Below are 27,985 nucleotides of genomic sequence, written 5' to 3' on the forward strand. Positions count from 1 at the left end.
TTAAGAGGTAAAATGATGATTTGACCTTATCCAGGTCAATCATGTCCTTAGACTCTGTGTACGGCTGCCCACATACCAAAACAGCTTAAGTACATCTTTGTCAGTTAGGGGCATATTTAATAGATTGTTGTGCAGCACAGTAAGTAATCTTGCTGGTCTGCACTGCGTGACAGGGAAAGGGCAGGAATTCCTGACTTTTCCCCCTGCCCTGGTGCACAATGGGCTGCCTAGAACCAATGTGGGCACCCTTTTGTGCCTGCATTGCATGCAGAATTGTTTTTGTGCAGGAAGGAACACCTTCCTGCACAAAAAAAATCCTGGGAGGCATATTCCTTTTTCCTATGTGTGCTGCATTAAGAGGAAAAAGCGAGGAGAAATAGAGATACACCTCCTCGTTCTGCCTCCCTTGGGGAGGTGTAAGATTTTAGCGCATCCCCGGGTTTACAAGTTCTTGTAAATCTGGGGATATATCAAAATCCATGAGAACTGCGTGGGAACACCGACGCAACACCCATAGAACCACTCCCTAGCGCAGAGTTAAGGCAATGCAGCAGTTTGCGCTGCATTGCCTTACCCCACATTTTTAAAGCGACTCAAATCCACGCAAAGTGGCTTTCCATGGTATCAAAAATCTGAATTAAGGTTTGCATTGTTTTTGCACAGCATTGAGTGGCGCAAGAGCAACGCAAACCAGGTCATAAATATGCCCCTTAATGTTTAGAGGATGCAGGACAGTTGCTATACATGGTTGATTGTCTTGCTTCACTAAACATGTGATTCCCTCGTCTCCTTTCAGGGTCAGGAACCGCTTTGTTTCAGCAGCACAGACTTAACTTTCTCTGCATTGGAAAATGGCAACCCATCTATCAAAGGCCATCTGGCTTCAATGCATTCAAAGGTCTTCCATTGCATATTTTTCATGTATGTGAATAAGATGTAAACTACGGGGACTGCAAGCATTAAAATATAGAAACACCCCTATACAAATGAGAAAACTTCATTCATGCCAGGGATATTTTTTTGGTTTTGAGTTTTTACTTAGGGTGTTTTGTAATTGATAAAATAAAATGCTGATTGGACTACCATAATACAGTGACTTGACTCGAGTTACAATTTCTTCAAAGGTCCTCTCGAACAAAACTGGCACCTGCACTGCCACCTGCCTTGGTTCCTAACCTAGGAACAGCATTGACTCTTATACATATTGGTACCTATACCCACACTGCACTGACACCTGCTGTCCTCACCCTCCATCATGGCACTGACACAATGATAAGGCAAATTCCCATAAGAACATGTGGTCCAGAGACTGGCTGACTCAGATAACAGCATTACAAGTCACACTCACTGAGACTGGAGTACAGAGACACTGGGAAAGGAATACCACAATCCTAGGATATTGAAACAGAGGCATGAAGATATTTAAACAAGAAGACTTGAGACATGGAATCAGGGATATTAAGACAGAGACACAGAATATGAGACCGGGAGACAAAGACATGGTGACAGAGAATGGTGAATAAGGGGAACTTTTCCAGGATCCTCAGATTATAAGAGCTTACTGTACTCAGACTGTGTCACTCGGAATCATTTACCACCAATGTCCTGGGACTTAACCTTACTCTTGGGAGTCGCGCAAACCAAGGCTTACTCAGGGAGGAAGTATGGGATTAGAAGGTAAGTGGTCAATAGACCGTTTAATAATCAATTTATAAATTATTGTCCAGCCAACACTTAAGTTTAGATAATGAAAAATGACTTTATTACTAGATACAACTCAATGCTAGACAAAGTCTCAGATGGCAATAATCATTACGGGTTCTTGAATGACTAACAGCAGTTCAGGTGTGACAGCTCCGACAGGTACTCTCAGAGCAAGCAAAATAGTGTGATTTCTGGGAACTTGCCCCAGGAGGTCCCTTGACATCTGTGTTTGTGTGGATCTAATTTGACGTTAGCTGCTGCCAATATGCATTTTCCTCTTCAACCCTCTTCTCACTTTCTGGTAGTCACTGTCCTCTTCCACAACTACATACCCCACATGTAGGTGCACAGAACCCTTTGTGTTCACATTCAGTCTTTCAGGAGACAGGTAGTGTTTGCGGTCATCACTGGTCAGCAGAGGCAGCGCCGCTCCAAGTGGTATGCGTTCGGCATGGTCCACAGAGTGGCAATGTCAAAGGCAATTTTTTTGCCATGGTACAGACAAAGTAGACTTCCTTTGTGACAAGGGTGGCAGCACTTGCAGCCTTAGGCACCCACTGGCAACTACAGTACCAGTCAAAAGGAGGTTGTACCAGGGTTGCCGTTCTCGAGGTCCTGTGGATCTTTTAGACAGGGTGATTCCTCAGGCTAAAATACAAAAACCCAGCACAGTAGCAAGCTAAGTGTCCACCCCAGGTCACAGAAGTGCATATCTATGCTATTGCAGTCTCCTTAGTTCATGGTAATTCTTCCTCTGAATACCTGAAGCTTGCTTTGTTGCACAAACACGGGCTTCAGTCTGAACTTCTTGAGAACTTTTGGGCACCAGATGTCCACAGCAGAACTCACATCTTGTCACATTTTATGACACCCTCAGTCTCAGGTGTTAACGTGACCGCAGATGCTGTGGGAACACTATATAGCCCATGGACCACACTCTTGACACAACCATGGAGGTCTCCCTCTCTGTCACATCAGTTGCGTTGACTCATGTTGCATAGGCTCCTTATAACCCTCCTATCCTTCAGAGAAGCATGTTCTCCGTGCAATGACATCTCCAATGCCCCACCTCAGCAGCCAGTCAGCTCTGTCCCTCAAAGAAGGGAGCCCCTCCGGAAAGGTTGAATTTACCCAAGTTACTGGTCTCGTAATTACTCCAGCCCTAAAGCTAAAATTCTTTTTAGTCGCTATTGGTGTGGAGACCCCTGGATTTAAGAAAATAGATCTAGTCACACTCTCTGTATGTTTCACCTCATCTATATAATGAAGTAGCAGAGAGTGTTAGTGGATTCCAAAAGTCACTTCTGAGACTGACTCTAGGCTGTCCTGCCCTTTTTCTTATTTTACTCAGACAAGGTCTTTGTCAGAGAGTGTGAGCAGAAAGTTGGAGTGGAACTGAGAGTCGCTAGTACGGAGAAACCCAAAACATAAGCACACAAGCAAGACAGGCTGCCCTACATAACTACCTGTTAATTGAATGCTTAAGGGGATTGATGGACATTTCACTACAAGACAAACACCAACACTCTCTGGACACCAGTGTTTGCCCCACAGTGATTCCCAGGATTTTTTCTTACATGCCACTTCTGCCCTCCATGGTCTGCCCACAGACATTTAGGCGCTTACAAATGCAGCATTGTTTAATTAAACACTTTAGTGCAGGTGGCAAAATGTCCATTGACATAATTAATGCAGGCCAAGGTCTGCATACTTCTAGAGTGATAGTTCTTTATTCAAAAGTCATCGGAGTATGCCAGGAGAAACTCCATTGCTTCAAAGGGATACTCTGTGGCCCCTTCTTAGCGCTCTTCCATGTAACCCACTACAAAGGAGTTCTGTACATTTCTGGTGAAATTCACATTTCTTGTTCTAGTTTCCCGCCAGCCCTCGATCTTAGGTATCTGTTAATTTTGCCTAACACAAAATGGATTCCAGTGTTGCTGAAGCCACAGGTGTCACACTTGCTCCCCATGCATCCACTACACAAATGGGTAACACGTACATACATGACATCTGTGCTCCTCACGAACTATACAGGAAAGGCCAGCAGGTGGCTTTCCCCATACATGAACAGTTGGATTGCTTTCCCTCTAGAAATGGTATTATTGCTACCAGTGTCAGTCCAATAAAAGCTAGTGAACTGACTGTAGTTATGCTTAGAAAAGAAGACACACATTATGCACCCCTCAGGACCACAAAACCTTGCTCAGGGTCTAAAGTCAAGTCACAAAAAGTGCCTCCAGTACTCATGCATGCATGGTGTGCAGGTTGAAGTAAGGGGAAAGAGGGCTGTGTGCTAATCAGAGCCATGCAAGGGAAAACTTTCTGTTCCAAAAGAAGCCCCAATTTTTAATCCCTGAAACGTACTGCACCATTAGAAAACCACACTTATTTGATCCGGAAAACCATTTTGAAAGTCCATCTGAATTGCCGTGCTGTAATCCTGCCATGTGCTCCACAGTAAAGTCCAATCTCTGTAAAGAGATTGACCTCAAAAGCAACTTGGGAATTTCTCCTTTTACAGCCATCGACCACTTGTAAGACTTTTGGTCTGTCTAGACCTCAAATTTGGTACAGATCAAGTAAGGCCTGAATCTGTGGAGTGTCTGGAGTATGGCAAAGTACTCTTTTTCAGTTTTCTGCTCTCTGGCTCACAAAGCCAAATGGATGCTCCCTGCGCTTCTCACTGAGTTGTGCAAAGACTGTCACAACTCCGTTGTTGGAAGCATTGGTTTAGACAACAAAGAGTTGACAATAGTTAGGGGCCGTCAAGACTGATGCATTGTATAAGGCAGTTTTGAAGTCAACTAAGGTTTTTATCAACCTAGATCATCTTCGTCTGCTCTTTACCGGAAGTCAGGGCTATCAATAGAGCAACTATAGTTCCATAGTTAGCCACAAAAGTCCAGTAGTGATCAGTGTAACTAAGAAAGCTCTCAACTGGATTTTTGGTGTGTGACTTCCCAACCAAGTACATCTTGTACTTTTGACTCCAAGTGGCATATCATCTCATTCTCTATCTAACATTCAAGATAGACTGCAAAGCACTGGCAGAAATGGCCCCAGGTACCGTCACTAGCACCTGCTCCATGTGCTTCAAATATTCTTCACATGAACTGCTGAAGACAGCAATGTTGTCCAAGTAGGCTATACTGAATTCTGCCTGGCCAGATAACACATATTTGCTCAGGTGCTGAAAGGTGAAAGAGATATTGTTTAACCTAGTGGGCAGAACTATGTAAAGCCACCCAGAAACGACATGTGAGTCACCAACAGGCATGCACCAGTTACAGAAAGCCAGGTTGAAATAATATAGCAGGTATCTGGATCTCCCCAGTAATAGTCTTGGAAATATGAATACAAAAGAAAGAAGTATGGGCAAGGATCAGACTGAAAGGAAGATCAAAGAGGAGAAATAAAGATCCAATGTCCTTTGTAGCTCTAATAGGGCAGAAAAGGAAATAACCCAGAGGAAGACCCTCTTTCCCCCTCTGCTCTGTACTTGGATATCCTGTCTGTACCCCTGAGAGGGGAGGTTAATAAGATAGTGGGTGTTGGTCACTGGAAGGAGTTGGGAAGGACAGTCAGTATGTCTTAACCATATGATCACCGAGTTCAGTGGGATCCAGGGACGTGAGAGGTGGGAATGTGCTAGGCAACACTTAAAGAGAAACTCAATGTTAAGGCAGGACCAAAAAAGAGGCCAAGTACAAATCATCTAAACGTAGTGGTAAAATTACTTTGCCAACAAGTATAAAGACTTACTAGAATTTAGACAAACTTTCATGCCTCACAATAAAATTCGCTTCTGAAGCAGTTAGAATTTGTACAATACAGAGCTGTGTGTTCAGATCCCATAGGCTGTGGGGGGGAGTTCGACTGGGGACAGCTTTCTCTCACAAAAGGCTCTACAGAAAGTAGTGGTCGCAGTCAAGCTAAGCCATGGGGGACAATCGGACAACATAATGTATTGGGCTTGTCTAAGATTCAATTGCAGAAACCAGAAGTGGGCATGGATTTCAGGAATATACACTATTGTTTTAGGGTTCATGTGTATTCCTAGAATTTTATAATTGTTTAGCTAAGTGGTAAAGCAAGAATTACAAAAAGGTCTTCTTGTTCAAAGGGAAGCAACTTTGCAACAAGATAAATCACACCTAACCCTTGCTACGTTTCTGTGATGTAGTGATCCCAAAGGTCAAATCAGCTTTAAACCTCTCTCATCGTGACCTCTAAAAAAGTTAACAACTCCAGTAACTTGGCAAGAACTAATAAAACAAAAACAACAGGAGGATATTGCAGACATTTTAATGTTAGGCAAATTGAGATATGCACTGGGGGAAGCAGATGGCAAGAGAGCAGCCGGGCACCAGTAATTTTGATTTATTGGCCCAAGAAATAGATTTTTCAATGAAGGGGTTTTGGCAGGCCTGCCGAAGAGCGACACAGTGACCAGCTGGAATGAAATTATATTAAAAAGTCAAGGTGCTTCATGGTTGATTGGTCACAGAAAAACAAGCATCTATTTCCTAAGGTTACCATAAAACACAGCATCCAGCAAAGCGTTTGTGTTCAGCAAGAAAGAAATATTCACAACCTAAACCTAAAAATGTATTTAGAAAATCCTTTTGGATGGGTTAAGTTGACAATTGTCTCTGTGCAACCAAAACATTTTAGGCATGAGCTGATCTGTTTGAGTCATAAGGAATACCTGCCCTACAGAGTCCTATGCTGTGTTAAGGTATACATATGTATGTATGTATGCGCTGATATACGTAGAGCACAAACCTAGCCCAAAAACAACAGGGCGCTGAACAGAGGGCTTTGCTCCTAGGAAGATACAATTATTTAGGGGGCGGTCAAGAGTAGAGTAGGGTCAAGGGTAGAGCTCCTTGTAGAGGTGGGTCTTCAGCTTTTTTTCTAAATTGTAAAAGAGAGGTAGTGCTGATCTGATATTGACAAGGATGCTGTTCCAGATCCTGGAAGCATAAACCTAGAAGGCTTACCTTCTGTTTTTTTTCCTTTTTGCATTGTTTTTCCTCCAGTCTAGTGCTATTCTAGCTCCTAGTCTGATGTTGTCCATCTGACTTTATTAGGTTGTTCGACAAGTAAGTTGGGTGTTGTTTTTGAGGGCTTTTAAAGTGTTTAAGATGATCCAGCCTGGGAGCCAGTGTAGGTCTTTTAATGCGAGGGTGATGTGGTCAAATTTCTTCGAGCCCTTGATAAGCTGTGGTGCTGCATGTAGAAGACTTTTCAGGGTGCTAGTATGGTATTTGGAAGATGGCTAAACAGGATGTTAACTCTGTCCTGATGAGAGAGGGCAAAAGCCTGTACAGTTGTTATGAAATCCTCTTCCGGGAGAAAAAGCTTCACTTTCTTCAAGAAAGCGATTTGGAACAAAACTGTTGTGGTCTTCCTTGCAATGTGTTGCTTGAATGAGATGTCTGTGTCATGGGTGAATCACAGAAATTATGCATAGTCTATCAGCAGGGAAATATATTTTCAAGTTAGGAAGAACACTTGGTCCATATTTACAAAGGCTTTGCACTGCTGCTAGCACTGTGTAGATTAATACAAAGCATCATCTGTGATTTACTACCAAGCACAAAAGTTATTTTGTGCAGGAAAAGCGACCTTTTCATATCACTGGATCACCTATGCTTCACTTTTGTTCAAGTGGGCAGTCACAAGGGCGGATCAGTGCAAACACCCAGATGTTTTTACGTAAAGTCCAATCAATTAAGATAACCTTATCCGGATTTGCATTCAAATTGATACCTAAGTATGTGCAAACAATTGAGAATGGATTGATTTCCCCCAGAAATCAATGGACTGAATGCATGCTGCAGTGCACAGCACACATCCGTTAACGCTGAATTTTTACTAATGAATATTCATCTATTCTGAATGTTCAATTTGCATAGAAAATTAGTTAACGTAGAACATTAATACATACATTTGAACTTGCGCCTACTTGAGTGGCCACCAATGTTCACAAAGTGTACTTATTAATGTAAATTAACTAGTAAATTCTTAGATATGGGGTCTACTTTCATTGGACTAAACGTAAACGTACAATTCTTTGACCAATAGCAATGTGGGAAGTAGTTTTAGGAAATGTAACTTAGCCAGACTACACTGAGAGGAGATGTGCCATTCTCCCCATTCTTCTAAGTGTTTAGATATTATTCTTTCCGAATTGCATGAAGAGACTTTACTTTCCTAAACTTTAAAGCTGAATTACGAAGCCTTGCTGACCGAACTGATGTCCAGTTGACGAAGTCTGCCACAGCTTCCTGAACCATACAGAGGCAAGGTATAAGACGATGTTACTGATTGTTATGTCTATTTGCTTTTGTCCCTTGGTACCAATCACTAATTTTGATAGAGCAATAGTTAGATGTTTTTCCTAATTTGTGTTGACTAAAATTGTTTTGCATGAAGTCCAAACATGCTATTCTAATCTGACGGTTAGTTAGGGTGCTCACTGATGATGCTCGCCACATGTAATAACAGTTAATGTCTTTTCTTTGCTGAATCTAAATGTATGCCATTCCTGTTGCGCAGTTATTCTTGCTATTGATTTGTACTGTAACCTTAGAATGTGTTGATGAAATTGCTACTCTTTAGGAGATTTGGGCACCCAGCATTTTTTCTGTATACTTATCCTTTGATTTTAAGACTACGTTATGTGATATTAGCATTGTTAATATAGGGAAATAAATATTCAAACTTTTACATAAAGGTGTGGTTATTCATGACTGAAAGGTCATGGTGTGTGAAAATTACTGCCTCTTACGATTGTCAATGCTATTGATTGTTATTGGCATTGATTTGTATTGGTATGGTGTCTCATGGTGGGAACTACTCTAAGCGCAGTCAAAAGGTCCATCAACCTACAAACGCGTCCCTTTATAAATTATTGCCAGTTAACCAAATAAGGTCAGGCACGGTAACAGAGATGGTAGCAGAGTATGATGGTTAGTCTCCTTAAGAGCCCATCATAAAGGCTCCGATACATGATCATGAAGGCCCAGTACATGGTTTGTCTCTTTAAGAGCCCATCATAAAGTTCAAAGATAGGTAGAAGAGTATTTGGCCCCACAGATAGTAAGCAAGGAATAACAGGTTTTCCCAGAGATGTTAGTGGGGTAGGGGTCAGTCTCCTATAAAGATAAAAATAATCTGCGGATATGGTAAGAGAAATCGGTGAAAGTTTGGATTTTTCAGATTCAATTATACAAAGTGGAAAGAATACGCGCCCTTAAGTACTTAGAATGACTTTCCCAGAACCTTGGAGATTGCCAATGATTGTTTGAGGATGTTCCAAAAGTTCTAGTGACAGTGTGAATGAAGTAGGTTTTGCGCTTGCACCACTTATGCAAATCACAGGTGAATTGTGATGTTTGTGAGGGTTTAGGGAGTTTGCTTACTCCAAAAGAAGTTTTAGGAGGAGTGTGCGTACTCTGAAGTGTGAGAGCTTGGGAAGTCGTCGAACTTCCCTTGTGCGTGGCGCTTTGTGCTAAAACATTGTCCATGCAGTTGTTGGCATACGAACCCTGTAAGGTTTAAGACTCCGGAGTATATTGAAAAGTGCATGAGCAACTTGGGTTTTGTTGTGATTTGTCTGGTTTAATAGTTCGATCTGGCGTGGTCGACAAGTAAGAGTGTGAGTCAAAATCAGCAAAATAATTTTTCGACTGAGATCTGGAAGTCCTATGTGCTCCTGGACAGACCCACTGATCAGTTGAGAGTAAAATTTGCGGGTTGAATTTTGCTTGCGAATCAGGGAAAGGAGTAGCTGCTAGAGCAAAACATCGTAGTGGAAAATCCATAAGGTTTCTGAAGCAATTGTGTTACCCTACCTGTAGTCAATTAACAAATTGGGTTTTGATTTTGTTTAGTGGTCGCAATAATTTTGCATTCGTTTCATGTAAATCTGAGTTTAGGAGGACAAGCCGCAAGCCTCTGTCAGCCGCAGTACTTGTGAATGTGACGTCATTGGAGCCACGCTGGGATAGGTTAGTTAGTGAGAACGGTTGTGGATGGATTGGCAGGCAACCACGAAGCACAATTGGTTGAGAAGGTGGTAAAGAGGATTCTGGGATTAAAAGTCACTTCCTGATTTGATTTGAATAGCATAAAGGTTGCAGAAATTAATTTTTTCAAAGCTTTAAAGAGTACCTTAAGGGAAGATATGAACATTACAGCGAGTATAGGGGATATTGCACCACCAGAAGGTACACCAGCTTACATTGTAATCGAAGAAAAGGGTGCTGCGCCATGTCTTTGGCTGAAGCAATGGTGCAAAGTGACAGAGAAAGATGGGAGTTTGGTGTTTCCAGCCCATGGAACAATTAATTTAAAGAGCTTAGAGAATTTGAGGAGGGTGCTATATGACTTGTAACCTCCTCCGAGGCCAGCACAGTTCAAGGGAATACCAATCTGGGAATTAGTAGCTAGACAGCAACAGCAACAAAAATTTGAGAGGAGGATGAGAAAGGCAGAGAAGACACTAGTGGAGGCTAGATGGGACAGAAATCAGAGATTTTGAAGAACAGAGACTTTACAGGGGATTCAATTGTTTCCTGCAATTACTCAGGATAACGAGAGAGAAGGAAGAAAAGCCACCAGAAAGACAAACACAAGCCTGTCTGAGAGTAGGGAGCTGAGATCAAAGGAGTCTAGGAGATCCTTTACACTTGAGGAAGAGTCACATGATGATGAATTTATTTTACAGTTATTGAGAAATCGTCTCCCACTATTTGATGCACAAGAGAGCGGTCCAAACACTAGTGTAAACCCTTTAGCGCCGACACAGGTTAACATGACGACAAGCCCAGTGCAGATTAATCCTAGTATAACACAGAGGCCAATGCAGAGCAGTCTTAAGGCACCTATTACACCGGTAACCCAAAATCAGATGCCACAGCCAAGTGTCCTGAGTATTTACCCTGATGTCCCCATTGTGGAAACTGCCACAAACCTAATAGTGCCAACAGGACATGGTTTCCCGAAACCAACATTGGTTCAGACAGAACCAACTCCACTCCTACTGCCTCAAGTGCAGCCACAAGTAATGCCAAAGTACACTCCGATAACAGGGACTCACACAGACATGTCTGTGCTGATGAGCCACAATACGGGAATTATGCACCTACAAAACCCGAATGTCAGACCAAGCCCAGAATCCGTATCTGTACTCGTCACCATTGGCTCAATCGTAACTTTGTTTGCGAAGGAAAATAACAGTACAAATGGACAGGAAGTCCTGAGTCAGAATTCAATGAGGAGAGGACTCAATGTGAATACTCTAATAGTATCTCCTGTAGGACAGCCCTTTGACAGAACCAGATCATTGCTAGACCTTAGTCCATTTGGAGCTTTTCCCGATACGGTAACAGGGTTGAACGTCAGTCATAGCCTGAAATTACTGACACCGCAGTCTCCAAATCAAGTTAAACAGCCATTTCCAAATACTCAGTTCAACAACATTTCGCTGAAAGGTTTGACTGCACAACAGTTGACTGAATGGTTAGACAAGCTGAATACCCTGCAGAGTGCCTCCAGGGGAGAGGAGTACTTGAACTGTACAAGACTAGGGATGGAAGCAGGCGAGCTCATTGAAGGAACTATGGGCATGAACAGACTTGAATCTTCCAGCGAAGCAGAATTGAGATATTTGTGTCTGAAAATTACTAGAGAGGCAAGCGAGGTACATCAGAAGCTAGCAGACTTGGCAGAGAAGTACTGAATAGAAATAGAGAAAACAAAACATTTGAAAAGGAGTTACAGGTTAGAGTTTGAATCAAAAGAGTTTGAACACATGAGATCTGCAGGAATGAAAGCACACCATAGAGAACTACTCCAAAGTGTCCAGACATGGGGAGCATTAGACAAGTGGGAAGGCAGATTGGTAAAGAAGAAAGATAAAAAGTAAAGGGATTCTGCAAATCTTACTTCAAATGTGCAGCAGGTTGAAGATCCGGTAAATATTTTACCAATGAGAGAGATTCCAGGAGGGAATTTTGTTCATGTTCCTTGGAGCAGAAGTGACATTCTGTCCTTTACAAATGACTATCCAAGGTTGAGAGAGAAACCAGTAGAATTGTACCAGCAAACAGACAGGTTTGTGAAACTTACAAAATGTCTGTGGGAGGATTTGAACACTCTATCACAGATAGTAGTTCCAGCTAATTTATGGATGGAGTGCAAGAGGAGTATAGATTGGCCGACAAAAGAACCAGAGAGAGATCCAATTACAGGTGCACCATCTCCCGAGGTAATGAACTACTACTACAAAGTGATTGAATTTTTAAAAATGAGAATTTCATCCCAAAATATTGACTGGTAGAGAATAGACAGGTCAGCTCAGGAAGTGAAAGAGTGGATACATGTATATTATGAGAGATTGTTGCAGCCATTTAAGCATTACAGTGTTACAGAAACAATTGAGCCAAAAGTCATGATTCATTTTGTGTTGAGATTTGTGGAAGGACTGAGACCTGAAATTAGCCAGATGATTAAGAGTAATTTGACTTGCTGGCAAGCAAAGCCGATTGATGAGGTATTGCAGTATGCAAAGTACTGTAGTGATGAGATTGAGTAGAAGCAGAGGAAGCTGAAAGAAAATGCAATGGTGATCCAAATTAGAGCCGCACAAACAGGGATGCAGGGAAATTTTCCACAACAGCAGCAGCAGTGAAATGTGGTATTTTAAAATCAGATGAGAGGTAGAGGTCACAGAGGAATTGGAAACGGAAACCGTGGTCCCGATTTGGGTACTGTAGTGGTTCAGAATGATGTGCAGGGAATGAAGAGATTGTTGCCATGTCACGCTTGCAGGGCAATTGGACATTAGAATCAGGAGTGTCCGATGATGGTACAGGAAGGTGTTGTTCAGCAAACAAGTGACATCAATTAGTTCCAAAATATGGGAGGACCCAGAATGAGAGGTCATAATCCAAATTTCCAAAACAATATGAATCAGATGCAGGATTTTCCACCCATGCAGCAGGTGCAAATGCACATGTGCAGATGGCTCTGTTGCAGCCAGTGCAACAGCAGGTTCAACTGGTACCTAGACAGCAAATCCAAATACCTCAAGCCCCAATAGAACAGCAGCAGGTGATGCTTCCCCAACAGGCCACAGGTCAGAAGCTTAACCAGAGTAATAACACAGTACACTAATTCCTGTTACACAGTGAGAATGGAATAAGCAATCATTGGGTGAGCGAGAGTTCTGATAAAGAGGAAAGTGTGCTTGCAGCTTCCTTGGAAGTAGATCAGAAAGGTCCATATGTGAAGGGAAAAGTAATGAGTCATAAAGTTTCCTTCTTGGTTGACACAGGAACTACACGCTCTACAGTGAGGACCGCAGAAGTCCCATACCTGCCACTTTCAGGAAAAACAGTACAGATTGTAGGAGTAGCGAATCAGCATTTGACCAATCAGTAACAGAACAGATTCAGGTTAAAATTGGCAACTTTAAAGGATTACACAAATTCGTAGTCTATGATTCAAGTCCAGTATCCCAAGAGACTTGCTGTGTAAAACAAGATGCTTGATTACTTGCTCAAATGCTGGAATCGAAATACAGAGGAACAGTGATGATGACGATGACCCAGCTCCAGAGACAGAGCATGAAGCAATAAATGAGGAGTACTCCCTTATTAGTTTCTTTCCAGTTTTTACAGTAAAGGATCTTCCTTCTGACTTGCAAGGAACAGTTAAAGAGAGGGTATGGGATTTGATAGGGAAAGACATTGGCCTGATAAAGGGAGTTGAGCCAGTTCAAGTTGCGGTAAAGTCAAATAAATTTTTCCCCAGATTTCCCAGTACCACATGCCACAGGACATCAATGAAAAGGTTGCTCCCATAATTGTAGAATTCGTAAACCAAGGTGTGTTGAAAGAAGTGTTGAGCAGTCCATGTAATTCACTGATAATGGGATTGTGAAAATGATGCGGGAAGGTTTGGATTGTTCAAGATCTGAGAAAAATAAATGACATTGTGATCAAATGTTGTCCCGTAGTACCAAATCCGGCATGATTTTTTTTCAGATTTCATGTGACGCTGAATGGTTCACCGTCATAGACCTGTCACAAGCTTTCTTTTTGGTGCCTCTTCACGAGGATAGTATATTTCTCTTCTGTTTCAAATTTTTAGATCGAGTTTACTGTTGGTGTAGAATTCATCAAGGGTTTACAGAGTCATCTTCCATACTCAACCAGATCTTGAAAAAGAACCTGGAGTCCTTGGAAACACCTTTCCAATCAACATTGGCACAGTACATTGATGATTTGTTGATTGCATTCAAAATGAAGGAAGAGTGCAAGTATGACGCGTTTGCCTTACTGAACCATTTGGGAAAGAATGGTCATAAAATATCTCCACTTAAATTACAATACTGTCAAAAAGAATTTAAACACTTGGGTCACCAGATTGAGAAGGGAATAAGGAAACATATCCAGGGAAAGGATCACAGCCATATTGCAGATGAGTCCCCCAGCCACACAGAGAGATGTCAGAATGTTTTTGGGGATGGTAGGGTACTGTCGTCAATGGATTCCCAACTTTTCAGTCATTTCAAAACCATTGCAGAAGCTGCCCCACAAATAAGTCACTGATCCCCTAGTGTTAGATCAGGCCTGTATGAAAGTATTTTCTTAATTGAGAGAGACTTTGGGGAAAGCTCCAGCTTTGGGAATGCCTGACTACACTAAGGTGGTCATTCTGACCCTGGCGGTCTTTGACCGCCAGGGCGGAGGACCGCGGGAGCACCGCCGACAGGCCGGCGGTGCTCCAATGGGGATTCCGACCGCGGCGGTAAAGCCGCGGTCGGACCGGCACCACTGGCGGGCTCCCGCCAGTGTACCGCCGCCCCATAGAATCCTCCACGGCGGCACAGCTTGCTGCACCGCCGCGGGGATTCTGACCCCCCCTACCGCCATCCAGATCCCGGCGGTCCGACCGCCGGGATCCGGATGGCGGTAGGGGGGGTCGCGGGGCCCCTGGGGGCCCCTGCAGTGCCCATGCCACTGGCATGGGCATTGCAGGGGCCCCCGTAAGAGGGCCCCTACATGTATTTCACTGTCTGCCGCGCAGACAGTGAAATACGCGACGGGTGCAACTGCACCCGTCGCACAGCTTCCACTCCGCCGGCTCGATTCCGAGCCGGCTTCATAGTGGAAGCCTCTTTCCCGCTGGGCTGGCGGGCGGTCTGAAGGCGACCGCCCGCCAGCCCAGCGGGAAAGTCAGAATTACCGCCGCGGTCTTTCGACCGCGGAACGGTAATCTGACGGCGGGACTTTGGCGGGCGGCCTCCGCCGCCCGCCAAGGTCGGAATGAGGGCCTAAGTCCTTCACATTGTTTTGTCATGAGCGTGATGCATGTTCTTTGTCCTTCTTGACTCAGGTCCATAGTGGTGTGAACCTCTCAGTAGCATATTTTTCAGCTACTTTGGACCCAGTTGCAGCATCTTTACCAGGCTGTTTGCATACAGTTGCAGCAGTTGGACAGAGCCTCACACAGGCATTATGATGGAACATCCCGTGACTATTATGGTCCCTCACTCCATTGTAGTTTTACTAACAAGGACCAAGACGCAATACCTGACAGGTGCCAGGTTGACTCGCTATGAGATGAGCATCCTAGGATCACCTAATGTGTCATTCGAAGGATGTACAGTGCTTAACCCGGCAACCTTCCTCCCAAATGAAAATGTTGAGACTGAAGTAACTGATCTATGCACAAAACCGAGACCTGATATTAGAGACACCTGATTGGAAGGAAATGATCAAATTGTCTTTGTTGATGGTTCCTGTGTAAGGGACAATACTGGAATGTTGAGAGCGGGCTACGCTGTGTGCACAATTTCTGGTATACTTGAATTGTCTTGGCTTCTAGGAGTATGCTCCGCACCGGTAGCGGAACTGGTACCCCTTACTAGAGCGTGCCATGTTTCTGCTCAGTTTAAAGTTACCATCTATACGGATAGCCAGTATGGATTTCAAATAGTGCATGATTTTGGCCAGCTATGGTCACAGAAAGGTTTCCTGACCTCTTCTGGTTCGCCAGTAAGAAATGGTGGGAGAATTCAAGAATTGTTGCAAGCTATCTAAATGCCTGAAAAGATTGCCGTGGTGAAATGCAGTGCACATCTGAAATCGCAAGATTTTGTGTCAATGGGAAATGGATATGCGGATCAAGTTGCAAGGTTTTGCTCATTGAACTGTTTATTGTTCAAGGATAAGTGGGAATTGTTACCTGAAGAAGATGAGACATGTCCATGCTATACATTACATGTAATAGCTATCTTGGAAGAGCTGAGAACATTGCAAAATAATGCTGACAGGGAGAAAAAACAATCATGGGGCAAAATGAAATGTGTATAGCAACAGGATGAACTGTGGATTTCAAAAGAGGGTCAGTTGGTTTTGCCGAACAGTTTGTTGACTCAAATGGCTAGATATTATTATAGTCAGGCGCGTGTTGGGAGGGATGCCATGATTAGATTGTTCAAACAAAATTGGTTCAATCTGAAGTTGAGACAAGTTGCTGAAGCAGTTTGCCATCATTGCGTCATTTGTCAACAAATGAACGCGGGAAAAGGGACAGTGGTCAATTTGAGCCATGTTGGAAAAGCAGGAGGTTCATTCAGCAGAATGCAAATTGACTTTTTTGAGATGTCTGTGTGTGGAGGATTGAGATATGTGTTGCTGATTGTCTGCATCTTTAGCCATTGGATTGAAGCTTATCTTCAGGTGAGAAATGACAGCCTCACAGTAACGAAACTACTGCTTAGGGAACTGATACCACGTTTTGGGTTTCCGGTCTCTTTAGAATCAGATAGAGGAAGTCACTTCAACAATGAAGTAATTAAACTACTATGTTCAGCCTTAAAAATTGAGCAGAAGTTGCATTGTAGTTACAGCCCTGAAGCATAAGGACTTGTGGAATAGATGAATGTTACCTTGAAATCAAGAATGGCGAAAATGTGTGTATCCACAAATCTGAAATGGCCAGACGCACTACCGCTAGTTCTGATGACAATGAGAAACACACCCGACAGGAAGACAGGATTGTCACCGAATGAGAGCCTCATGGGCAAAGCAATGAGGCTGCAAGCGGTTCCTGCAAATGTTCTTGTGAACATAACAGATGATATGGTGTTGGACTACTGCAAAGGTCTGGCTGATGTGGTTCACACTTTCTCTCATCAGGTGGAATCTACCATACTGCGATCGTCTCAAGATCAAGGACACAACCTGAGAGCTGGTGAGGAAGGTGTGTTTGGAGCCTCGGTGGAAAGGCCCCTTCCAGGTAGTTCTGATCACTACCACAGCTCTGAAGTGCGCTGGACTTCCAAATTGTATCCACGCCAGCCATACGAGAAAAGTGGCATGTCCTCTGGACAATGAAGAGGAGTTGTTGAGAGTACCAACAATGACCAGACCAACCTCAGAGCGGGAGAGAGAAGAAAGAGGAACTGAGACTGGATCTGAGCAAATTGATAGCTGTTCAGTCACTCCTGTGAGAGACAAAAGCGAAGAGCTACAGGAGAGTGACAGTGAGCCTATCTCAATCGAGGCAGAGGGAGAGTCTAGTCAGAGGAGGGCTCTCCCAGAAGTAGATGATTTTGAGAGACAAAGAGAGCAGACACCAGACCCCGAGGGGGAAGGAGTTGAGGAAGATCAAAACCAATGTGGTCTGAATCCTCCTGAACCAGTCGCAGTACCATCAAGAGAAAATCCCACAGAGCAAGGAGAAGTTTCAAGTGCAACACTGAAAAGAGCATTGGCCAAAGGTCCACTGAAAGGAGCTAAGTGGCCAGCGTCACAAGCAAAGAGAATAGAAGCAATTGGTGTGACAACGATTGAGGAAGAAGTAGACACGACAAGAAGAGAAGACCTAAGTGTGAAGGAGAATTGAATGGAGATCGAAAGTTGAAAAGAAAGACTTTTATAACCTGATTTGACAAGATAACCTGATTTGACAAGCTGCTAAACCGATTTTGACAATCTTACCGATTTTGACAAAGGCTCCTGGAGTGAGACTGAAAGCTGTACATTATGCTAAAAGGAAGATTGAAGATTTTGTTTTTGATTTTGTTGCATGGTCAATAATTTTCCTTCTACTTTCTGATTCTTTACAGATCATGAGTAACCTTAGCCAGCAGGGTAGGAAGAATAGGGGCTGTAAATACATAAGGATTGGTTTGGGGATTGTGTGCGTGGTATTGTGTCTGATATTGGTTGTGGAAATGACTGTTCTTGACAAGAGTAAAGCCAACCATACTTCAGCTTTAGAAATAACTACTGCGTTAACAGAAATAGACAAGTGAAGGTTTGATGAAAAGCTTCTGCGCATAGACAGTGCACAATGAGAACTTTCTTCTAATGTTTTCTATCTCTTATTGAGTGAGTATGTTGAGACGATGGATGCAAGAGATTGTTATGTATGCATGCAGATTCCTTCATCAGTCAAAGAAGGAGTTACCTATCACAGTTTGCCCCTCCCTTAAGGGATAAGTTGTAGTCTATTGCTAACAAGATCCTATAACCAGGAGTACATTCAGTATTTCTATTCTAACCATGATGTTGAGTTTTCATTTGTCCCTATAATTAAGTACCTGAGTAGAGTAGCTAAGCGGAACAATATAGAATTAGTGAGAGGATTCTTTAAGCCTACATTAACGTTTGGCATGGCATATGCTCACAAGAAGAACTTGACATGCTTGCTTACACCATTAGAAAAGAGCTTCTTAGAACAGACAGATGACAGGAGAAAGGCATTAAAGGAGAAGTTAGAAAATGATTTAGAGAAAAGGGCTTTTAGAAATGATTACACATATAGTGAAATAAAGACACAAGGGAAATTAGCTTTAGATGTGCAAAACATAGGAAAGCTTTGTGTGTATATAGGCCTAAATCTAGTACTGACACTTTGTTTGTGGGAACGAGTGAATGTAGACATGTGTTTTTGTTTCAGAGTAAATGGACATTTATGTTGAATGGACAGGATCCAGCGATTCCTGGTATATATTACATCTGTGGACCAAATGCTTATTACTGTCTTCCAAGAGGATGGTATGGCACATGTTACTTGGGGATAGTTTTCCCAAAGATATTCCAACTTGAGGACTTGAAAAGATTACCGAAAAATACTGAGTTACATCACACTAAACAAAAGAGAGAGTCTCCTTCTGGTATAGTGGGAGATATATTTGGAGCAAAGATTTCTTCAGTAGGAGTTGTTCTGAATTCTATAAAGATTCGAAAGTTGTCTACTATTGGGTATACCATGTTGAAAAAATTTTTAGGAGTCATGATCCTAATGGATACAGAAATGGCTGTGGTAAGATCTATGACTCTTCAGAACCGGCTTGCGTTAGACATTCTTTTAGCAAAGGATGGCAGAGTTTGCAAAATGCTTAATTGGAAGCATTGCTGTTCATATATTCCTGATAACAGCAAGTAAATTAGAAGCTTACTTACTAATCTGACTAATGAGAGTGCTGATTTGAAAGAATTGAAAGAACCAGGTGTTTGGGAGAAAGTTGGCAAAGGTTTTGCTTCAGTGGGAAATTGGCTCAGCAGCATTGGGAAAGGGATTATATTGAAAATAATACAAGGGAAATTGATTATTGTGATTTGCAAAATTGGAGCATGGGGAATATCTAAATTGTGTCACATGATTAAATTAAAGAAAATGAAAAGGGAAAATTTGTTTAGGGAGAATTCAAAGAGGGAACAAAGCTTAAAAGGGATAGAGGTGAAAATATTTTGCTGAAGCAGAAGATTTGTGTAGGAAGATTCAGGTGTGATTACATATTTAGTCATCATGGGAGGGATTGTTAACGCTGAGTTTTTACTAATGAATATTCATGTATTCTCAGTGTTGAATTTGCATAGAAAATGAGTTAGTGCAGAAATTTAATACATGCATTTGAACTTGCGCCTGCTTGAGTGGCCACCAGTATTCACAAAGTGTACTTATTAACAGCTTATTAATGTAAATTGTTGAGCTGACGTCTGGATTAATGTAGTAGTATGTCATATAAATAGTTATGTATTATGTACTTGCTTTATTAATCGTAGGCCTTAATTTAGCGAGGTCTTGGGCCTAGTTGCACGGCCTCATGTGAAGATGCAATGCTTAGATGAATTATAAAAATGGCTGCTTAGAGAATTAAATTGTGATTTTCCACTGCATTGACCAAATGTTAGTAACTAGAATTCTTTCCCATGAGAACTGCTTGCTAGAATATGCTGTGCTAGCTAGGCATACATTGTATAACTTAGTGTGTGTAAAGACGACCTTCCCAGGAGCAGACAATGGATGCACTGACTGGAGTATAAGCTGATTCAAATTTGTTACCTGACAAGCCCAACAACGGGAACAGAAGAAGTGGAGCCAATTATCGATATGTGAACAGTGAACTAGCAAATTCTTAGATTTGGGGGTCTACTTTCATTGGACTAAACGTAAACGTACGATTCTTTGAACAATAGAAATGTGGGAAGTAGTTTTAGGAAATCTAAGTTAGCTAGACTGCACTGAGAGGAGATGCGCCATTCTTCCCATTCTTCTTGAGTGTTTAAATATTATTCTTTCCGAACTGCATGAAGAGATTTGCTTTCCTGAACTTTAATGCTGAATTCCGATGCCTTTGCTGACCGAACTGATGTTCAATTGACGAAGACTGTCATAGCTTGCTGAACCATACAGAGGCAAGGTATAAGACGATGTTACTGATTGTCATGTCTATTTGCTGTTATTTCTAGGTGCCAACAACTAATGTTGATAGAGCCATAGTTAGATGTTTTTCCAAATTTGTGTTGACTAAAATTGTTTTGCATGAACATGCTATTCTAATCTGAAGGTTAGTTAGAGTGCTCACTGATGATGCTCGTCACATGTAATAACAGTTGATGTCTTTTCTTTGCTGGAGCTAAATGTATGCCCTTTCTTTTGTACAGTTATTCTTGCTATTGATTTGTACTGTAACCTTAGAATCTGTAGTGCTCCAAGCCTTTATTAAATTGTGATTCTTTAGGAGATTTGGGCACCTAGCATAGTTTCTGTATTCTTATCATTTGATGTTGAGACTAAGTTACGTGATATTAGCATTGTTAATATAGGGAAATAAATATTCTAGCTTTTACATAAAGGTGTGGTTATTCATGACTGAAAGGTCATAGTGTGTGGAAATGACTGACTCTTATGATTGTCGATGCTATTGATTGTTATTGGTATTGATTTGTATTGGTACATGGTCTCATGGTGGGAACTACTCTAAGCTCAGTCAAAAGGTCCATCGACCTACAAATGCCTCAATTAACCAAATAAGGTCAGACGCGCTAACACATCCATTGCACAATGCACCTGACCCTTTTGTGTTTGTCTATGTATAGGAATTTGTAATGAAGTTGTATGCTTCTAGTTCACATTCTACACAAGGCAATGCACGCTCTCCATTGCTCCAGGGCACAAGGCCATGCATTGTACAAGGCAGCTTGTTTATATATCAGTGCAGTGAAAGACATCAACAGCAGGGGCAATCTTGAAACAAATGGCAATGTGCTGTGTTTTCCCCATCACACAATGCAGTCCAGCATATTTAGTTGCTGCATTCCTTTGCATGAAATATTAGTTATTGTGGGCCTTCCTATATTGGGTACTAGTGTGTTTTCACGTCTAGAACAAGAACCTTTTAGCTTGCATTCTGCAACAACTATTTTGTCTGTGACTCCAGGGTCAACCTCAAACTTTTACTCTGCTACCACTGTTTGCCCTGTAGCTCCGTGGTCAGCCTTTCAACATTTTCATACTACTCTTCTGTCAGGCTTTCACCACTCTCCCATTGTTCCACTGTCAGTCTTTCATTTTTTATTGCTGTCCCCCTAAAAGTCTTTCAACCATTACTTAATGGCAAGCCATTCTCCTTCTGTTTTCCTGTAGGCCTTTAATCATTTTCTTGCTGCTTTTGTCAGTCTTTCACCATTAACAGCTGTTACAATATCAGCTCTTATCGTGTACCTATACTGCTTGTCTTCCTGCAACCGATTACTATTTGGCTGTTGTTTCAATGAGAACCTTTCACCAATAGCTGTTTTTTGTCAGTCGATTATTTAACACTGCCTAGCATTACACTGTTTGTCTTTCACCATTCTCCCACTGTTCCTGTCTCTCTGTCACTATCCCCTCACTATTACACTGCAACCTGTTCCCTATCCAATCTTCTGTCATTCAGGTCAAAGTTTCAACATTTCTTGCTGTTGCACTGCTAGTTTTTCACCAGCTTTCTCTGTTCCTTTACAGCTATTCATGCATCTAATTTTCCATTCATTCTGCTCATCCTTTTATACTGCCTCCACTAATCAACTATCCACATATAGCGTTTCTTAACCTGTTTATGTGACAACCACTCACCACACTATAGGTCACCCTGGCACCCTTTCATCAGCCTCCTGATCCTCTAGTTTCAGCCTATACCCATTTACCAGTCAGCCTTTCACCATTCATAAGCAGGTTGACTATCACCTGCTCACCACTCTACTGATGTTTCTTGCAATCTATTTTTCACAATTACTCTGACATCTTATGCCCAGACTTCTGGGATTTCCTTCCGTTTTACTGTCAACCTATCACAATTCCTCAGGATTTTCATCTGTAAACAATTTATGAATCCGCCCCTCGGCATTCTGAGCATTCTTATTCAGTTTCCCCATTTAACAATCCCTCTACGGTTGGCCTTTACACATGATCCTGCTTCTGCAGTCAACCTTTCACTATCCTCTGCAACATCACTGCAAGCACTTAACAATTCTTCAGAATGTCACTCTTCTCATTGCTGTATATGGCAATATCTGCTACACCTTTACTGTCGTCCTTTCTCTGTTTCATACTGTACAATGTTTGCTCCTTAGCTTTGATATTGTAGGTTTCATCTTCTACTGAGTTTGTAACCCTTTGCACCACATTTAGCCAGCCCCAGGCATAATGCATGCAAGGGGGGCGTTCCCCCGTTAGGGGGTTGTAAGAATGGCGCAAAGAAATCTAAAAGATTTCTTTGCACCATTTTTTGCTGCATTTTAATGCCTGCACAGAGCAGGTGTTAAAAGGAGGAATACCATTGTTTATAATGGGCCTCAATGTGCTTTGCAGGATTAGCGTAATCCTGCAAAACGCTAAACTAGCGTCAAACATTTTGATGCTAGCTCCCTAACTACCGCCATGGTGCGCAAAATCTTAAATATGACACACACATGGTGGCATTAGGTGGGCACTAAGGGGCGCAAGAAAAGTGTCGCTGCATTGGATGCAGCACCACTTTTTTAAAATCTGTCCCGAAGTTTCAAAATACTCTGAAAATGTGAAGGAATTGGAAACTGAAATCTGACTTGTTATATGTAGAAGCTACGCAAGGGAAGCAAATGGAAAATAGTGTGTTCTCAATTAAAACGGCACTGGGAGGCGCTGGCAAAAAGACGGCATGCATTGCAAGCAAAAAATACAGTGATATGCTTGAGTCTAACCAATCGCTTCATCTTTTAGAAAGTTATATTTTGAAGGCTCCAAACTTCCTGTTAATATTTTCCCTTTTTATGATTGTGAATTGAATAAAGTATTAAATAATTTGTGCATTTGTTTGATGCCGACTGGTTTCTGTATTTTTGCGTTTTAATGTAGAATTTGCCTGCGTGTGGTCCCTGGTTCCAGTAGTGATTCAGTGGGTGCCCACAGAAGTCAAAAGGTTACAAACCTCTGCTCTAACTGTTGCCTTGTGTGTACAGCCTTCACCTTTATGGTCATGATGGCCAGAAGTTGGGTCAGATTAAATTGTGTCTTTGTTGGGTAACCTTGAAGTTGTCAGCCAAGACTGGACGCGATGGTCAAAAGAATCCCAACTGCAGCAAAGTCGTATTAACTGAGTCATGGTACTCTGTGCTCCCAGCGTCAAGGTTGACTGCATTTGTAGCTTAGCCAGCAAGTCAGTAACTCGCACTATTGTCACAGCCTTTGCTGTATCTGTTCTATGTAGGAAGCCAGTCTGTGTTGTGGGTGATGATGCCTGCACAGGGGACACTGTGTGTCTGGGAAAACACCACTGATGATCTGTGTGCTTGTTCTTTGTTGGAGGGAAGCTTGCACTTTTGCTTCTTGTACTGAATGTGAGTGTTAGAGAAGTATGCATTACTTCTGTATGTCCTATAACCATTCTGATAGATAAAAGTGTGCACTGATGCTGCCTGTGGGGTACTTGTGTTATGTATTTGAGAGAATCTTAGAATACAGATGCATGCTCTGTACCTATTGTTTGATGTAGCCTGCCCTGTTGCTTCTGCCTTTGCTGTGCTTGTGCTGTGTATGTATGAGAAAAACTTACACTACACACACATGCTCTGTACCTATTGTTTGATGAAGTCTGCATTGCAGCTTCTGCTATCTGTGCTGTTCTTATGTTGAGCATGTGTGAGAGAAGCTTGCACTACAAGTGCATGCTCTTTATCTTTTGTTTGATGAAGCCTCCCTTGCAGCTCCGGATGCCTGTGCCATGCTTGTGCTGTGCATGTATGACAGACGTTTGCACTACAGATGCATGTCTTGTACCTGTTGTTTGATGAAGCCTGCCCTGCTGCCTGTGCTGTGCTGTGCTTGTGCTGTACATGTATGACTGAAGCTTGTACTATAGATGCATGCCCTGTACATATTGTTTGTTGAAGTCAGTCCTGCTGCTGCTTGTGTTGTGTTTGTGCTGTGTATGTATGAGAGAAGCTTGCACTACACAGGCATGGTCTGTACCTAATGTTTGATGAAACCTACCCGCTGATGCTGCCTGTGCTCTGCTTGTACCAAGTAAGTATGAGAGACGCATGCACTATAGATACATGCTTTGTAACTATTGTTTAATGAAGCCTGCTGAGCTGGTGCTGCCTGTGCTGTGCCTGAGCAGAGCAGGTATGAAAGAAGCTTGCACTATAGATGCATCTTCTGTACCTATTGTCTGATTAAGCTTGCCCTGCTGCTGCTACCTGTACTGTGCAGTGTCTGTATGAGAGAGGCTTGCACTTAGATGCATTCCTGTGTTGTGAATGTGCTGTCTGTATGAGAGAAGCTTGCACTTAGATGCATTCCTGTTTTGTGAATGTGCTGTGTTTGTATGAGAGAAGCTTGCACTTAGATACATGACCTGTGCGAATTGCTTCATGAAGCCTTCCTGCTTCTGCTGTTTGTCCTGTGCTTGTGCTGTGCATGTATAAGAGAAGCTTGCACTATAGATGCATGCCCTGTACCAATTGTTTGATGAAGACTGCCCTGCTGATGCTGTCTGTCCTGTGCTTGTGCTATGCATGCATGAGAGAAGCTTGCACTTTTAATGCATGCCCTGTACCTATTCTTTGATGACACCTGTCCTGCTGCTTCTGCCTGTGCTGTGCTTGTATGAGCGAAGCTTGCACTGTATATGCCTACCCTGTGCCAATTGTTTGATGAAGACTGCCCTGCTGCTGCTGTCTGTCCTGTGTTTGTGCTGTGCATGCATGAGAGAAGCTTGCACTTTTAATACATGCCCTGTACCTATTGTTTGATGACACATGTCCCACTGCTGCTGCCTGCGCTGTGCGTGTGCTGTGTATGTGTGAGAGAAGGTTGCACTATAGATGCATGCCCTGTACCTATTGTTTGATGACGCATGTCCTGCTGCTGCTGCTGCCTGTGTTGTGCTTGTGCTGTGTTTGTAGGAGAGAAGCTTGCACTATAGATGCTTGCCGTGTGTCAATTGTTTTAAGACGCCTGTCCTGCTGCCGCTGCCTGTGCTGTGTATGTGTGAAAGAAGGTTGCACTATAGATGCACGCCCTGTACCTATTGTTTGATGACGCATGTCCTGATGCTGCTGCCTGCGTTGTGCTGTGTTTGTAGGAGAGAAGCTTGCACTATAGATGCCTGCCGTGTGTCAATTGTTTTATGACGCCTGTCCTGCTGCCACTGCCTGTGCTGTGTATGTGTGAAAGAAGGTTGCACTATAGATGCACGCCCTGTACCTATTGTTTGATGACGTAAGTCATGCTGCTGCTGCCTGTGTTGTGCTTGTGCTGTTTGAATGAGAGAATCTTGCACTATAAATGCCTGCCGTGTGTCAATTGTTTTATGACGCCTGACCTGCTGCCGCTGCCTGTGCTGTGCTGTGTATGTGTGAAAGAAGGGTGCACCATAGATGCACGCCTTGTAACTATGGTTTGATGTAGCCTACCCTGCTGCTGCTACCTGTGCTGTGCTTGTACAGTATGAGAGAACCTTGCACTATAGATGCCTGCCCTGTGCCAATTGTTTGATGATGCCTGTCCTTCTGCTGCTGCCTGCGCTGTGCGTGTGCGGTACCTACTGTTTGATGTAGCCTGTCCTGCTTCTGCTGCCTGTGCTGTGCTTGTGTTGTGTATGTATAAGAGATGCATGCACTACAGATGCATGCCCTGTACCTATTGTGTGATGAGGACTGTCCTGTTGCTGCTGCCTGTGTTGTGCTTGTGCTGTTTGAATGAGAGAATCTTGCACTATAGATGCCTGCCCTGTGTCAATTGTTTGATGACGCCTGTCCTGCTGTTGCTGCCCTTGCTGTGCTGTGTACATGTGAAAGAAGGTTGCACTATACATGTATGCCCTGTACATATTGTTTGTTGAAGTCTACCCTGCTGCTGATACCGGTGCTGTGCTTGTGTTGTATCTGTTTGCGAGATGTTTGCACTACATTTGCATGCTCTGTACCTATTGTTTGATTAAGCCTGGTCTGCTGCTGCCTGTGCTGTGTATGAGAGAAGCGTGCACTATAGATGCATGCCTTGTACATTTTGTTTGATAAAGCCTGCCCCTCTGCTGCTGCGTATGTATGATAGAAGCTTGCTCTGGAGATGCACGCTCTGTACCTTTTGCTGGACGAAGCCTGCTCTGCTGCTGCTACCTGTGCTGTGCTTGAGCTGGGTATGCGTGATAGAAGCTTGCACTGTAGATGCATGCCCTGTACCTACTCTTGATGAAACCTGCTCTGCTGCTGGCTGGGCTATGCTTGTGCCGTGTATGTGTAAGAGAAGCTTGCAGTGCTGCTGCCAGCTCTGAGCCGATTATGAGTATATGGGAATTAGCGATTCCTCTCTGCACATCTTTCAAATGTCTGTGCCTCATTTGGACTTTTTTCAAGGGAAAACTCTCCTCCAGCTACGTGTTCTGCTTTACAAAACAGCATGCATTACCATAGCGCGCATTATTGGCGCGGGAATGCTTGCACTGTGTTTTAATTGAACATTTGCACAGTTGCGGCCTGTGCATCCAGCTCCTTCCAATCATGGGAAGCTTGCCATATCTGGGGTATATTTCCCTGCAGGAGTAACCATGCTGCTTATAATGAATGTGATATAGCTGTTAAAGGGAAGCGTGTACAGCTGGAAATGCGTGTGCTGAGCGCCAGTAAAGCTCGGACTGCCACTAACATGCCTACTTTTTTGTGAGTTTGTGCAGATGTTTTTTCCTGCGTGCAAGATACACACAATCGTCATCCTCCGAGTTCACAGCAACTATAGGCAATTCAACCAAGAAATGATCTTTGTTTTATTAATAGAGATTATAGGGTTGGAGGGACTTGCAGAAGGGTGGCCATGAACACGTATGCTTGTAGACTAACCACTTCTTTTTCACTTTGGGCAGATGATGGAGGCGACAGCAGGAGGGACCTTGCCCAGGGCCTGGATTCAAAGGAATATTGTCAGTCTGATAGAGACATTGTGGAGGTTGTCAGGACAGAGTACGTTTACACGCGCCCACCTCCTTGGACGGACAACCTGCCCACCATTCACGTCATCACTCCGACGTACAGCCGCCCAGTGCAGAAGGCGGAGCTTACGCGTCTTTCCAACACAATGCTGCACGTGCCAAACCTGCACTGGATCCTCGTGGAAGACTCACAACGTCGGACCCCGCTCGTGACAAGGATGCTGCACGAGTCGGGGCTGAACTACACACACCTCAATGTGGAGACCCCACGCAACTACAAATTGCGGGGGGACATGAGGGACCCCCGAATTCCCCGTGGAACCATGCAGAGGAATCTGGCTCTCCGCTGGCTTAGAGAGACCTTTAACAAAAACAACAGCCAGCCTGGCATAGTTTACTTTGCAGATGACGATAACACTTACAGCCTGGAGCTGTTTGAAGAGGTGAGCAGTGGCAACGCTTTCTGTTCTAAAGTGTTCATGTGTTGTGTATTTTCAAAATTCATTCACCCAA

At 43.1% G+C, this 27,985-nt stretch overlaps 1 protein-coding gene across 4 annotated transcripts in view; it reads left to right on the plus strand.

Moving 5' to 3' along the window:
- B3GAT1 (beta-1,3-glucuronyltransferase 1) overlaps positions 1–27,985 on the plus strand; it is a 270,500-nt gene that overhangs the window by 193,009 nt on the left and 49,506 nt on the right. For all 4 annotated transcript variants that reach the window (XM_069224441.1, XM_069224444.1, XM_069224443.1 and 1 more), the window contains one exon: positions 27,407–27,915. In XM_069224441.1, the coding sequence (XP_069080542.1) occupies positions 27,407–27,915 (509 nt within the window). The remainder of the gene's footprint in view (positions 1–27,406; positions 27,916–27,985) is intronic.

This window comes from Pleurodeles waltl, chromosome 3_1, assembly GCF_031143425.1.
Source record: "Pleurodeles waltl isolate 20211129_DDA chromosome 3_1, aPleWal1.hap1.20221129, whole genome shotgun sequence".
In the NCBI taxonomy this organism is placed as follows: Eukaryota; Metazoa; Chordata; class Amphibia; order Caudata; family Salamandridae; genus Pleurodeles; species Pleurodeles waltl.